General features: G+C 49.5%; 1 protein-coding gene across 1 annotated transcript in view; it reads right to left on the reverse strand.

Annotated features, from left to right (window-relative positions):
* RYR2 (ryanodine receptor 2) overlaps window positions 1-15801 on the reverse strand; it is a 3481211-nt gene that overhangs the window by 1184327 nt on the left and 2281083 nt on the right. The window contains exon 64 of the mRNA XM_086925791.1: window positions 10331-10391. Coding sequence (XP_086781917.1) covers window positions 10331-10391 — 61 coding nt within the window. The remainder of the gene's footprint in view (window positions 1-10330; window positions 10392-15801) is intronic.

The following is a 15801-nucleotide window of genomic DNA, read 5'->3' on the forward strand; positions in this document are numbered from 1 at the left end:
CACACCACAGGGGGTGGAGCCAGCATTGTGGAAGACAGGCACAGTCCTATTCAGGCCCAGGTGCTACTCCTGAAATGTGGGGAGAACTACCCTGTACCCTTCCTCTTGGGAGTTCTCTTCACTAAGGCGGACAAATCTGGAGAGACCATCAGCATTGGCGTGTTCTGTACCAAGGTGGTTTTCCACCGTGAAGTCCATCCCCTGTAGGGATATGGACCACCTCAAAAACTTCAGATTCTCACTCCTCATCCGCATCAACCATCTGAGGGGCCTGTGGTCTGTCTGACCCCGGAAGTGAGTCCCATACAGGTATGGGCTCAACTTCCTCAGTGCCCAGACCAAAGCAGATGCCTCACGCCCAATTGCACTCCATGTCTGTTCCTGTGGAAGTAACCTCCTACTGATGAAGGCTACAGGTTGGTCTAGGCCCTCCTCATTAATCTGTGAAAGAACAGCCCCCACACCATGCTCTGAGAAGTCTGTTTGGACAATGAATTTGTTTGAGAAGTTGGGCGCATGTATTTACGGGTGCGGTGCACATGGCAAAAGCCTTCTGACAGGTGTCAATTCAGTTCACTTTCTTGAGCTGCTTCCTGGAAGTCAGCTCAGTCAAGGGTGCAACAATGTTGTCATACCCCTTGACAAACGTCCTGTAGTACCCTGTGAGTCCTTAAAGGGCTCTCACCTGTTCCTGGGTCTTAGGGGTTCGCATGCCAGGATGGTATCAATCATGGGTTGTAGGGGTGCCACCTGGCCGCTCCCCACCTGGTGCCCCAAGTACACCACGGAATCCTGCCCGATCTGGCACTTACGATCGCCTTGATCGTAAGGCCTGCCTTTGACAGTGCCATCAACACTTCCCAGAGGAGGTGCAGATGTTCTTCCCAACTGGCGCGGAACACTGCAATGTCATTCAGGTAGGCGGAACTGAAATCCTCCAGTCCAGCCAACATCTGCTTGACCAACCTCTGAAAGGTGGCTGGGGCATTCTTCATCCCAAAGGCCATACCTTGGAATTGGTAGTGCCCATCTGGTGTGGGGAATGATGACCTCCCTTTAGCCCCATCAGTTAAGGCGATCTGCCAGTACCAAGACGTGCTGAGGTACTGTGCAGCCCCTAACCGATCAATGAGCTCATCAGCTCTGGGGATGGGGTGTGCGTCAGTCCTGGTGTCTGAATTGAGCCCTCGGTAGTCCACACAGAACCGGAGTTCGGGTGTGGCACCAGACACGGCAGCCTTTGGGACCAAGACCAATGGGCTGGCCCAGGGGCTGTGAGAGTACTCAATCACTCCTAAGGCAAACACCTTGGAGAACATTTCCTTGATGTAAGCTTTGACCCTGTCAGTCACTCTCTAAGCCTTGTGCCTAACAGGAGGACTGCCCCATAGTCCACATCATGGATGCACCACTCAGCGACACCAGAAACCAGGGAGAACAAATCAGAGAATTGTCCCAACAGTTGGCAACAATCTTACTGCTGTTCAGGGGTCAGTGTGGTAGAGAGGTTGACACCATCCACTGACCCATCTTGCTCTGTTGCAAACAGGAGGTCAAGAAAAGCTCTGTCTCCTCCTCCATTCCATCATCTGTCGCTAGGAGCATGCCCACTTCGGACCTTTCTAAGTGGGGCTTCAGGCGGTTAACAGGCAGGACCCGCAAAGGGTTCCTAGGAGACCGCAAGTTCACCAGGTAAGTGACATCACTCTTGCACTCCACCCCCTCAAATTGTCCAGTCCACCAGTCCTGGAGTGCACAAGGCTCTACAGGGGCCATGACCCAAACTTTCAACCAGGCTGAAGCTCAATCAGAGTGGCATTCTGATCATACTACTGATTCATCTCTTCATGGCTTGCTTCCAGATTCACCTGAGCGAGCTGTCTGAATCGCCTAGTCTTGTTCCTCAAGGCCAGCATGTAACTGTATACATCTTGGGGAGGTTTCCTGGGAGATTGTCTCCCAGCCTTCCTTGACCAGACTCAAAGGTCTTCTTACCGGGTGGCCATACAGCAGTTCAAAGGGACTGAACCCGAGGGACATCTTTGGCACCTCACTATAAGCAAACAGAAGGCATGGCAAGAAGACGTCCAACTTACGCCTCATAGGTTCTTCAAGGCCCATAATCATGCCTTTAAGGGTCCGGTTGAATCTCTCAACCAACCCATTACCTTGGGGGTGGTAAGGAATGGTGAACTGGTATGTAACACTGCACTCCTGCCACAAGGACTTCATATAATTAGATATGAAGTTTGTATCACGGTCTGACACCACCTCTCTGGGGAACCCCACACGGGAGAAAATCACCATCAGTGCACATCCCACCACAGGGGCCGTCACTGTCCTGAGAGGGAGGGCTTCCGGAAACCGGGTAGCATGGTCCACACATTCAAAGGGGGTACTGACTACAGAGAAAGGTTGGAGGGGAACCTCGAGGAGAACAACATCCTGGACCCATCCCAGTCCAGTTTCCGTAGCAACCACAGCACCGAAAACACCCTCATTGCCGCCACTGATGACATCAGGACCCTGCTTGACAACGGAGAAACAGTGGCCCTCAACCTCCTGGACCTGTCAGCCGCCTTCGACACGGTCAGCCACAACACACTACGAGCACGCTTACAGGATGCCGGAATCCAAGAGAAGGCCCTGGACTGGACCACATCCCGGCAGAACTCAGAGCATCCGCCTCCCCCCCTTCCGCTTCAAGGCCACCGAGATCATCTGCGGCGTACCCCAGGGCTCCTCCCTCAGCCCAACACTGTTCAACATCTACATGGCTCCCCTCGCCCACGTAGCCCGACAGCATGACCTAAACATCATCTCCTACGCCGACGACACCCAGCTGATCATCTCCCTCATTAAAGACCCTCGTACCGCCAGAACCAACCTCCACGAAGGAATGAAGGACGTCGCTGAATGGATGAAGAACAGTGGACTGAAGCTGAACTCCGACAAGACGGAGGTCCTCATCCTCGGCCCCACCCCCTCAGCCTGGGAAGACTCCTGGTGGCTGACAACACTGGGAACAGCACTGACACCCACCGACCATGCACACAACCTAGGGGTCATCCTCGACGCCACCCTCTCCATGAATAAGCAGGTCAACACTGTCTCTTCATCCTGCTTCAACACCCTCCGAATGCTCCGCAGGATCTTCAAGTGGATCCCCACTGAAACAAGAAAAACAGTCACCAGGCCCTCATCACCAGCAGGCTGGACTACGGAAACACCCTCTATGCAGGAAAATCGGCCAAGCTCCTGAGATGGCTGCAACGCATCCAGAATGCCTCGGCATGCCTGATCCTCGACATCCCCCGCAGCAGCCACATCTCCCCCACCTGAGAAACCTGCATTGGCTCCCCGTCAACAAGAGGGTAACCTTTAAGCTCTTCCTCTACGCACACAAAGCTCTCCACAACACCGGCCCAGCTTACCTCAACAGACGACTCAGCTTCTACACCCCACCCACCAGTTCCGCTCCGCAAGTCACGCCCTCGCCATCGCATCCGAAAACCAACCAACGCCGGCAGATTCTTCTCCCACCTCGCCGCTAAAACCTGGAACACCCTCCCCACCAACCTACAGCAGACCCAAGACCTACTGGCCTTCGGTAGACTCCTCAAAACCTTGCTCTTCGATCAGTAGCAGCACCCCTCCCCCGCGCCTTGAGACCCTAACAGGTATGTAGTGCGCTTTTCTAAGTTTCTTGATTGATTGATTGATTGATTGATTGATTGATTGATTGATTGTGCTTCCTTCCACTTTTCCCACTTGCCTGGCAAGTTTTATAAGTCCTACAATGAGTGTCTGAACTCTTCTGCATCTGGGGCCAATAAAAGTGGGTGACAAGCCTTTCAAAGGTCTTCTCCTGCCCCAGATGTCCAGATAACGGCACATCATGAGGCAAACCCAGTATGAAGGCTCTGAAGTGCTGGGGTACCACCAGCACAGAGGCTGGCCCAGGCTCAGCAACCTTAGGCTCACTATACAGGAGGTTGTTCTTCCAGTAGATCCAATGTGTTCCAGACTGATCACCTGCTGCCTAGTTAGTGGCCTGTTGCCGCAAACCCACAAGAGAAGGGCACTTCTTCTGCTCTGCACAAAATTCCTCCCTGGTGGGGCCTCCTTCCAGCTGCCAATGGGTCAGCTCAGGCAGGCCCCCCAGTATGGCCACTTGTTCCCCTGTAGGTTCCAGGGCATCCCCTCAAGGTCTGCCTTCTCCTGGACCATGGGAAATATGGGGGCGGGTTTCAACTCCACTTAACTCTTCTCTTTAAGGGAGGGGCCTGGGCAATTTTTTCAGGCTCCAGAGCCTCTTGAACACCCATACTGGCTTCCATAGACCAAGTGGTCACACACATAAACTCAGGCAGACCCAACATCTCTAAATGAGACTTACTCTCCACCTTATCCCAAAGGGAGTTCTCTAAATCATTGCCCAACAGACAATCAACAGGCATGGCTGGCCTCACAGCTACTCGGAGAGTACATGAGACCCCCCCACTCAAAGGGAACTTCAGCCACCTCATACTGGCTCTGCGAGTTGTCAGTAGTTGGCAACTACAGGGACGAATGCATGGGGGATAACGTGCTCTTTGGACACCAACCAGTAACTGACAGCTGTCACACTAGCCTCGGTGTCTCTTAGAGCTTCCACCCTATGGCCATTGATGGTCACCCACTGCTTGTATTTCTTAGTGATATCAGTCAGCTGGGTCTTAGGGACCATCTCAAAGTCTCCAAAAGAGACAAGGGAAATCTCTGCAGGACCCCACCCACCTTCAGTATCCATCTCCACCCCTCCCAGGGCTGCACTCACCATCTAACGGGGGGTGCATGAGGTGGTGCTTTGAAATCCCTCATGGGACACTGTGCATCATACCAACGGAGGCCCAATTGACCACAAGTGAAGCACTGAGAGAAGCACCTGTGAACAGGTTCAAATGTCGGGCCTCTTGCTTTTTCTCAGAGGGAGGCTGGGAACCCGTCCCTTGCTTCCCATGGGAATTACTTTGGGGCCCTTTCTGGAAATCCCTCTGTTTACCCTCGTCCCCCCACTCTTCTGTTGAGGACCCTACTCACCTTTGGCAAGGACTCCCACGTGACCCTTGTTGACCTGGTGCTGACCCAGCGGTCTGCCTCCTCAGCAAGCTTTCTAGGGTTAGTTAACTTGCTATCAATAAGGTGCTGGTGTAGCTCTGATAATAAATTAGCAGACAAGTGTTCCCATGTGAACAAATCATAGAGCGCTTCAAAAGTATCCACTTTGCTATCCTTCACCCAACCATACAAAAGAAAGACACATACTCCACCCAAGTAGGTGCTTCCAGTTTCTTGCAATTCCTGAACCTCTGTCTATAGAGTTCTCTGGTCAAACCATACCTTGTAATCTGGGCTTCCTTCATGTGTGATAAGACATCCTATTCGTACTGGGTAGGTTTAACAATGTATCCCTACCATCAATCACAAAGCGGCCCCACAACCCCGCTCCCCAATCCTTCTCAGGGACCCGGTGGACCAACATTGCTATCTTATAGGCTGCAAACTACTGCCCAGTATCTTCCTGTCTATGGAATTCTCTGATGACATCTTTGGGAATATAGACTCTGCCTTCTGCAGGCACAGATGGTGCGCTGCCACCAGAGGGATTGATTTATAAGCCTTTCGCTTTGAGCTCTATCTCCCTCAACATTCTCTCATGTTCCCATCTCATTCCATTTCTCTCCAAAGACAACCTGCTATTCTCTAGGTCCCTCTGCCCCTCCATCTTGAGCCTAGCCATCTCAAGCTTGTGCAACCTATTTCTCTACCTGTCCTCCAGTTCTCTTGAGGACAGGTCCTTGGAAGAGATGTTACTGCCAGGCGGGGATGGTACCCCTTCGCTGGCAGGAACCAATCGCCTATCCAGCTGCCCATCTGCACCCCCTTCTGGCTCCACCACCAGATCAGGGGCATTTCTTGCTTCCACCCAGGCCCCTGATGTAACGTGCTCATGTATATGAGGGTAATTTGGGCATAACCCCTATTTTTTCCTAGTCCACCCAGGCCCTTAGCACCTTTTGTTACTCATCCTTATTGGCAATGCCTTGGGTAGCTACTTAACATTTTTTGCAGAAGTGCTTAACTGATTCACATTGTAGGGTTCCAACCTCTCTTCCTCAAAATACAAATCCATGGATGTAACAGATGCTGGTCTGCTCATGGCAGTAAGAATTGGCAGTTCTTAGAGAAAATAACAGTCCAAGGAGAAAGAAGTTCTACCAAAAAGTATGTGGTAGTGTTTGGTCTGCAATCACTAGTAGTGTACACCAATCCCTGTATATGAGTCACAAATGCAAGTCCAGAATCCTCACCACTGACCACCAATGTTAGACCTGGGGGTCTCTAGTTGACAGAGGTAGGTACCTTTGACCAAATAGGGACCCTTGCTTCTAGTCAGGGAAAGGGGATTACACTCCTGGATAACCCCTGCTCACCCCCTTGTTAACTTGGCACGAGCGTCGCAATGATTTTCGGCATGGGAAGGGGGGCATCTGCCATAGCGCCACCTTCCGGGATCCCTTCTGGTGACCGTTCATTGTTGTGTCAGGGGTGGCAGCTGTGATGTGGGGTGTATTTTTAATTGTGAGTGTCAGGCGCTATGTGCCTATGTTTTGTTCTGAATTTGGGTTCCGCAAGGAATGGTGCTTTTGCAGGACAAAGGGTATGGATTCATGGCGGTTTCATCTATGCTTGCTCATGTTTGCTGCTTCGCTATTCTTGACACCAAGTGGAGAGGCAGCGCAGCTTGAGCTTTCTGTGGTTTTGTTACTCCCACTTCTAGAAGTTTAACTTGTGAGGTCATGTTGTTTGGAGATATAGTTTGGTATTGTTTGTCATCGAGGCATCTTGAATTGTCTGGAACACATAACGGGTTCGGGGTTGTTTTCCAACAGTGCACCGGTGAGAGAATGACTTGCTCCTCACCCCAAGGCATCTTGAATGGGCACTGACTTCGGTCTGGCATTCAGTGTCGGGGCAGGGGGTGGGGAGATAGGAGGCACCACCGAAGGGTTAACTTCGGAAACGCACGGATGCCCACCTTCTCGGCCTCCTCCTTGGCCGGCAGCGTCCTTGGAGTGGGCAGTGCCTTACATGATTTGGTGGAGTAGGTGTTCATTTCCCGAAGGCCTTGACAGGATGAAGATTCGCATTCAATTGTGCATGCACTCTGACTCTGCCTGGGATGGCTTGGCCTGGTGGCGGACGCAGACGCCGTGCACATTGTTATCTGGATGGGACCAGGCCGGCCTGTTTTAAAGTTGGAGCCCCTGCCCGGCTCCTGCCTTTGAACTTAGTAGTATCATGAATGGTCCTCCCCTCCTAAACAGTTTGCTTCTTGACGTTGAGTGTTGTTCTGGCCTGGGTGGGTCTCCGTCCCTCCCGAGTCCTGTGTACTTTGCTGGGACCGCCCACCCGCCTGGGTTGAGTTATTGGATGCCAGTATACTGGATGGTGTATGGGCTGTGCAGCGGGCCGCGCAATGCATGCAGATTTTTTTCTGATTGCCACCACGCCCCAGCACTCCTGCACCCCACGGGCCATCAGCCGGACGATGTTGGGGCCGGGGTTGAGGGGCCCGGGCAGGGCGGCCTGGGCAGGCGGGCGGCGGCGTCATGCAGCGTCAGGCAGTCAGTAGTCTATATACAGTGGTGAATGGAGGCGGTGTCCCGTGGCCCCGGACGACACAAGTATGATAGTTGTGGTAGTGGCCAACCTGGTCCGTGACCGTCTGTGAGTGCCACCGGGTAGGGACTGAGGGTTGCCTTGGATTATTCTCTGGGGTCCTTGTGTGACTTCAACACATTCAAGTGGGAGCAGAGGTGTTCGTGTTCGAACACGGCCTCCCTTGGGGCCACCATTGAGCAGCATGCATTGCAAGTTGTGGTTAATTGGGAAAACACGGGTGTTCCCACAAGTGCTACGGGATGGAATTGCTGTTTCTGGGTGATAGGGTTTTTAACTGATAGACTTTGTTGTGAGGTGGGCACGAAGCCTGATCCTTGTTTTCTGGAGTTGTGGTTTGAAATTGTGTAGGAGTGTCGAAGGGTCAGTGGATTGAGGTCTGACGTCCTATTGTTCTGGCAGTCCAGGTGTTCGGATGCTTGGATGGACCCTAACATGAGGGATGGCCCAGGGTGGGAAATGGGTCTGGGTTGCAGGTTTCTACAACTATTTTGGTCTGTGTGTTTCTCTCTATCTATCTCTTTCTCTCTCTCTCTCTCTCTCTTTCTGACCACTTGTACTATATAGACCACAGAAATTGTGGGGTTTGTTTGAAGGCCCCTTGAGTTGCTGGTGCTGTTCAGGTGTGTTTCATGATTATATTCTGATTTTCTGTTTTGGCTGGTGTTTTCACAGCATTTTGGTTTATTTTGTCACATGGGCTATGAGGAGGTTTTCTCTTTGATTTTGTGGACTGTTGTAAAGGTCATACCCTGCCCCAGTGTTGTCCTTTCCCCAGGTCAGCACATGGAGCACTGGAATTGTCCCTTTTCAATGCATTGGTGATTTTGGCTGATTTATTCCAGGGTTGTGCTTTGGATGCACTTTAGATTGAATCTTTTTCGGAATTTTCGTGGGGCAGAGCATCTCCTGTCAAAACCTTGCTGTCGGGAGGGCGTCCTTGCTGGAGTTCATCTGACTTTTCGCAGTGCCGGTTGAGGATGTGGGTGGAGCTGGTGGAGGAGGTGGGTGGAGCCAGTGGATGAAGTGGGTGGAGCCATGGGAAGTGGGTGTGGACTCCGACAGGGATTTGAGCACCTGCACTTCATATTTTACAAATTAAGCACTGACCTTAGGGATGTCTGATATGTAGGATATGTAGAAAAGGGAATGTTTAGGGACTGGTAAGTGTGTGCACTTGCTAAGTCGACATGGCAGCCCCAGGCTGCACACAGTCTCTGCAATGGCAGGTCTGAGTTACACTTTACAAGCCGCTTCTGTGGGTGGCACAATCAGTGCTGCAAGCTCACCAGCAGCATTTGATTTACAGGCCTTGGGCACACATGGTGCACTGTACTAAGGTCTGACAAGTAAATCAAATAAGCCAACCATGGAGTCACTAATCAATTTAACATAGGGAGCACTTGCACTATGGTACTGAATAGCAGTGGCAGAGTGCCCAAAGCATATAAACCAGCAAAACATATCTAGAACCGAGGTGACAATCAGTAAAAAACTGGAAGCGAGACTCACGCCAATGGTACCCTTCTAGCAATAGGAAGACATAGAGTAGACATTTCCAAAATGTAAGTAGACGGTTGGGTAAACCAAGAGTCTTAGAAATAATATATCAGTTAAATGCATAGGTTACATACAGCTATCAAAACCGAAGCATTGGCCACAAAGTTTGGAAAGAAAACCAAAAACAATAACTCTTTCTTATAAAAAAAACAATAACAAGACTAATGTAGGCTAGATCACAAAGCATTTATTAACTTGCCTTTAGCTTCCCATCCGTAAAAGGAGGTTGATATATCTATCTACTGCAAGCTTGCTTTTCTGTGCCTTCTGCCACTCCTCAGGCACTATTCCCTGCTTGGAAGTCCCATCCTTAAGCCCTTTTCTGCAGTTTTATTCTACACTTTGCCTCACTCTTCCACATCCCCACACCAAAGGGCTCCATTCCAAAGTTCGAAAAGTTCGACAGGATTCAGGTTGGATTTTAACCATCCCTCCATCTGATTGACCAACCCCACCCCATGAAGTTATCCAACCCGGGGAGATCAGTATCTCAAGGAGGGACGATTTAATCGGATTACGGAATTGTAGTGAACAACATGGCGATATCTGTGTTTCTGTGATGATTTCCATGTGTTTTCTCCTAGCGTTTTGCTCAAAGCCGAGTTCTCTAGATGAATCAGTCACCAGTCACTCCCATCATCGGAATTAAAGAGTCACTAATATTGAGGGCTTCATTGTATACCAAGCCTGCCTAATAACCAATCTTCTTTTCCAGTTACACTGCCTTTGCAGACAGCCTTTGCTTTACAGTCGCGCCCCTTGGTTGAAGCCCAGAATACGTAATGCCCTTTCGTTGACTTCAGGAGAGTTTGGGGTGCCCACCTAACCTGGAAACACAGGAACTCAAGAAAGCCGTGGGGGGAGGAGCTTTCCTGCTGATAATAACTGGGACACCTTTCTAACAATTACACATGGGGTGAAAGAGTCCACAAAAGAAGCAACTGTTCTCCGTGATTTCCTGGTTAAATTGCACACTGTTCCAGACTTTCTTTAAATAATTACATTGCACTCTATTTAAAAAGGCAGTTATGGTACTTTACGTTACCTGGCATCCAAGGTTTGGCCCAAAATGTGCAGACAGTTGACTATTGATGTTGCGTCATTTCCTAGATGTGACAAATAAAGAAGGATTTCTTACAATAGTTTTTTTGCTGCTTACTATTACTATTAGTTGTTATACGTAGTACGTAATCTGAAATGGTATTAAAAATGTGAAATACTACCATGTTGTCCATCACATTTCCACAAGGTCTAGATCCACCCCAGAATTGCACAATAACCCCTCACTACATTGACCAATTCCATTTACACATTCAGATAATTGCAAGTAAATTTAGCTCAAGTGGACCTTCTAAAAACGGTATTTATCGAGCCCTCCTTGAACTTCATTGGACCACACTGATGCCTTAATTTGGTAAACGTCTACACTATTATAGATCGCTAAGAGGAAACCTGTGTTATTTGGTAAAGATTCACATGTACAGATTATAAACTCTTTGCCATTTTCGAAGTCGTAGTAAAATTAAATGTATATGTAATTTCTTCTGCTTTGCCCCCTCACCCACACATGCCTAAATATCAGCTATCAAGATGTCTTATCAAATGACACATTGTGACCTTGGTATTCATATGTACTTACAGTTAATTAGAAGTAGATACCAACTATCAACATTACTTTACATTTTAACTTTTACACTTCTCCTTGCCTCTAATGTGTCTTTATCGGAGCAACGTCTGCACCTGTTTCTTCGAAAGGTACTTTTATTAATGTTTTGCTTTCGTATAGAACGAGCATTCATTCCAAATAGCATCAAAAGAAAAAACCACACACGAAATGGGGAAATGTAGTCTGAGTTTGACTTCCTCGCGGGATTATGGAATCAACAATTATATTTATCTCTGTCATGAAGGCAAAAGCTTATTAACTTTTCCAAATTGAAAACTGACTCCATGCTGCTGTGATCTCGCGCACTGTTGGCAATTTGCAGAGAATTACCATTTCTAGATCCCAAGAGGTGTTTCATGCACGTGATAATCTTACAAGGAGAAAACTCTCTAGGAACACTGCGGGTCCTACCCTCAACCGTGACAATGAATAATGAAAGAAAAAGTGCAACAGTGAATGACGGAGTCCCTTGAAAAGTGCAAGTTGTTGAATTCAGGGGAAACAAATTCTGCAAGGGAATATGTGCATAAGGAAACAATATCCAGGAAATTAATAATACATTGGCTTACTTGTTGTATCATGTGACTCTTCTTTTACACTACTGGGAATGCCATTTTCATATTTCATAGCAAAAAACTCCATCAGCTGTGTAATTCAATTTCACATATTTTCTCACAGGAGAATCACTGGAGTCCCGCCCCTTAATGATGCACTAGTATGAGATGAGATGGTGGTTAATAGATCCAAATCTATAGCATTTTATGTTTCCTCAAAACGGAATCATTTTTTTTATCGCACTCTAAACCTGTGTAGGTTTTTAGTTGAAAGACTTGAACATTATACTGCACTATACTGCTCTGCTTGATATACAGTTATCAGGGCCGCCCTGGACACCACGCCACCTGGTGTTTTTCCCAGGCACAGCACTCATGGATGAAAGTTCCTTTTGCAGTGGAGCCTAAGAGTGATTGTGAGAAATTAGGTTGTTGTTGATTGAGGGGGTGAAACCGTACACATGTAACTTAGTCAGGGTGAACCACAAAAAGTCACTAAATTAACTTGTGCTTAACCCTCAGGTACGTACCTTGGCACAAAAGCAGTCAGGCTTAACTTAGAGCCAATGTGTGGAGTATTTATGCAGCGCACAAACAGTAACAAAGTGAAAACACGACATACAAAAAATACCACACGAATTTAGAAAAATAGAATAAAATGAAATTCATTATTTGACACCAAATAAAAAACTGTGGGAGCATGGGAACAGTTTGCGAAGAGCAGAAAAATTGGAAAGAAATGGTGAATAACCACACCACAGGAGTAGTGATAGTACCACAGAACCTAAAGACAGGGAAAGAAGAAAGAGCAAGCAGAGCCCTGCGCCACCACCGCCCCAGCATAAGACAGCCTCCCATCCCAGTGCCCCAGAGACAATGGAACATGCATAGAGGTCACAGCACATATAGGAAACTACCACTTCCAACCTGAACAAGGGAGGGAACCAGCTGCAAGACAGATTGGAACAACAACAACCTCCGAGCCACCCCAATATAGAGGGCAACACCCCCCCCCCCAAGGGGCAAGGACAGCATATGGTCAGGAAACTCATAACAGAGGTAGCAATGGATGGAAGGGAGGGGAGGAAAGCACAGGGATAGAAGCAATCCCCCCTTAACCCGGGATAGCCAGAGCAGCAGGGCACCAAGGCACCGGAGCATAGGAACCCCATCCTCCAAAGAACCAAGGAGGAAAGACCCGCCCCAGACAGAGCCTCCCATCCATAACAAGGAAGGCACTCACAGGAGACACAGCCCCCTCCGCCGGGAGGCAAGCACCGAAGATCAACCCAAAGGTCCTCGCAGAACAGGGGAGGAAGGGTGGGCCGTGAAGGAATCTGCGGCTAGATTCGTCTATACCAGATACATCACTGCTGAAGGTATGTAACTCATACATCTGATAGGGACTACTAGCCGCAGATTCCTTCAGCTAAAATAGATATCCTAGCAATACCCCCAGGGAAGGAGGGTCTGCGAAAGGACCCCACCAGATAAGACAGGCCAGGGGCCCCACTGGGGACCAGAGTTGTGGACCAGGGAGAAACTCGCCCCTGCCAGGCAATGGGAACCCCCACAAGCAGAACCCCACCGACCCAAGGGAGGTGGGAGGGAGAGAAGAAGAGGAAGAAGAAGGAGGCCAAAGAGCCATGCACACTCAAACAGAGGGTCCAAGGGCAAAAACGGAGGGGCCAAAGTACCCCACTCCTCTACAAGGCAAGCTAGTCGCCGCTTAAAGCCAAGACAGGAAGAGCAGAAGAAGAAGAAGAAGAAAAAGAAGAAGAAGAAGCCTAGAAGACCCAAGGAAGCAAGGGAAAAGAAGGTGAACCCACTCCAGACGGAGAGCAACCTGCCAGCAAGGACAGCGCCGGCGGACAAGCCGCTAGAAGCAAGAGAAGCAGCCCAAATCCCCTGGAGGAGAGTAGGCCGCGCCTGGCAAGGGAGAACACATGAGCACCCCAAGTCCTCAGGACAGGAGTCTGAGAAGGAGGAGGAGGGGGAGGAGCTGGGACACATCATTACGAGCTGCCACTCAGACAACCTCAAGCAGCAAGGCAACCACACAATGCCATGGAGTACAGGCACCTGAAGGCGCCCAGAACCCCAAGCAGGGTCCAAACTATGGGAATCCTCTTTGGAAGAACTTCTGTCACAGAGGAAAAAACAAAAGAGCCACGGGGAAAAAAACACCCCAGCGAAAGGCTTGACAAGCAGCCCAACCAAGCAGAAGGCCGAATCTGAGGCCGAGTCTGCGCAACAACACACACATTAGTAACAAGGGGCCGTCCAGCGGCCAACAATGCCAAAGTCCCGAGAGGACGGGATGGCTAGAATATTACACTCCTCAACCAGAACAATCAGCCTAAGAAGGCCCGGAAGTAGCCCAACTCACGAGTCACTGAGGAGGAGATGGAGGATGATAAGGCAGAGGAGACACTGTCCCACCAAAGAGAAATGGGAAAAAAGGGGGCCCCAAACAGGCTTGAAGGATTGGATCCGCGTTGCACGCAGAAAAGGAAAAAACTGACGTAGGTGCACCGGGGCGGGTCTTATGTGACCTCGCTGACGTCGCGTACGAGGACAACACCTGGGCGGAGTCATGTGATGTCGGCTCACCCCCCCGGCGCACAGAGTTGCTGTGGCAAGAAACATTTTCCGGATCCAGTCTCACGCCTGCGGATAATTCTGCATGAAGGAATCTGCAGCTAGTAGTCTCTATCAGATTGTGGTTTACAGCAGTTTCTGACATCACTTGGCACCTAAGCACCCGACTTGTGTAGGTATCCTGGTTCCTTGGATATCCATGGGTAGGGTGGCTCTCCAACCTTCTGTCTTCCACTGAGTTTCTTTAGGGTCGACTGGGAAGGGTCCTTCTTCTTCAAAACTGCAACCGTGACTTCCCTGTTGACTTCTATTGGACACAAAGCTGTGTTTCCAACCTGCACACAGCCTCTGTGGGGTTCCTGGGTACTTACCTTGGGTGGTTCCTTGTGTCCCCAGTCCCGAATTTGGCTGCAGTTTGTATTCCATTTTTTTTAGTATATGGTATGGTCTTCTCCTAGAGACCACTGTATTTTGTGCTACATACAGTATTTGCAATTGAAGTATTGTTGTGTGTATTTGTGTTGACAGCTCCAGGTAGGAGATACACTAATGTTTTAGTGGGTGTTGTGTAATAACCCCTTCCACGCTGATGACGAGCTGGGCTCGTCATGGCGTAGCCTCCCCGCACGCTGATGACGAGCCCAGCTCGTCACGTAAAGTGCGTTTTTAAAAATCTCAGCGTGCGAGCGGAATTCCGCTAGCGCGCATGAGGTTAAATAGACATATTGTTAATATACACCATGTGGATCTTTTTCATTTAATCTAGACTACATGATTAGATCTAGTAAAAACAGCTGCTTACCACTCTTAACAGCTACTACTTAGAGAGCTTTCCATGGTTGTCTAAGACCACTAAATCGCCAAAAGGGTTGCCTGGATTAGCGGCGCATGGTGCTTCACTTAAATAAGTATAGGTCCAACTGGGGTTAATATGATGTTGTGACAGGCATAAATCCAAAGTAAAGCACGGACTGTGAGGTGTGCGGGATCAGGTACGGAGTCGCACAGACCCCTAAACAACAGTACCTTGGAAAACGAAATCTATGGACGATTCACAGAGTCATGGATGTGAGGCGTCAGTGCCAAGGTCGAGGCTGGTTCCCTAGTTGCCATGGGGGAGGCTAGACATCGAATCTGTGAGGAGGCAAGGCATCAAATCCAGGACAGGGGAAGTTAGACGGCGTCGGTGCTGAGGCGTCGGTTCTGGTGAGGCGATGTGATACGAAGTCAAAGAGTTTGTGAAACCCTCATAGGTTATCGACTCAGTGATAACAGGATGTTGGCAGTGACGGCATTGGTGTGATCGCTGGTGTCAGGTAGGCTGATAACTGCAGGCATCAAAGGGAGTCAAAGCTGCAGTGCAGGTGGGCGGTGCATTGTGCACTTCCTGAGCGTTGCCCCCGGCCTCGGTGCAGGTCGCAGTATCACTGGCAGTGTTGTTTTTCTTGCTTTGCTGCGCCAACCACACAATTCTCAGGGCCCAGGAACTAGAATTGGCACCCTTTAAATGCAGGAGTCCATGAGTCCAGGTGCTGGTCACCGGGTTACAGATGAAGTATTTGTGTTCCTGAGACGTCAGAACAGGAGGCATGCACGCACAAGCCCTTGGAGCTTCTTCTTCAAGCAGGCTCACAGCAAAGTTCCAGTCTTTGTCCTCTGGCAGAAGCAGCAACTGCAGGCCAACCAAGCAAAGCT

This window comes from Lissotriton vulgaris, chromosome 6, assembly GCF_964263255.1.
Source record: "Lissotriton vulgaris chromosome 6, aLisVul1.2, whole genome shotgun sequence".
NCBI lineage: Eukaryota > Metazoa > Chordata > Amphibia > Caudata > Salamandridae > Lissotriton > Lissotriton vulgaris.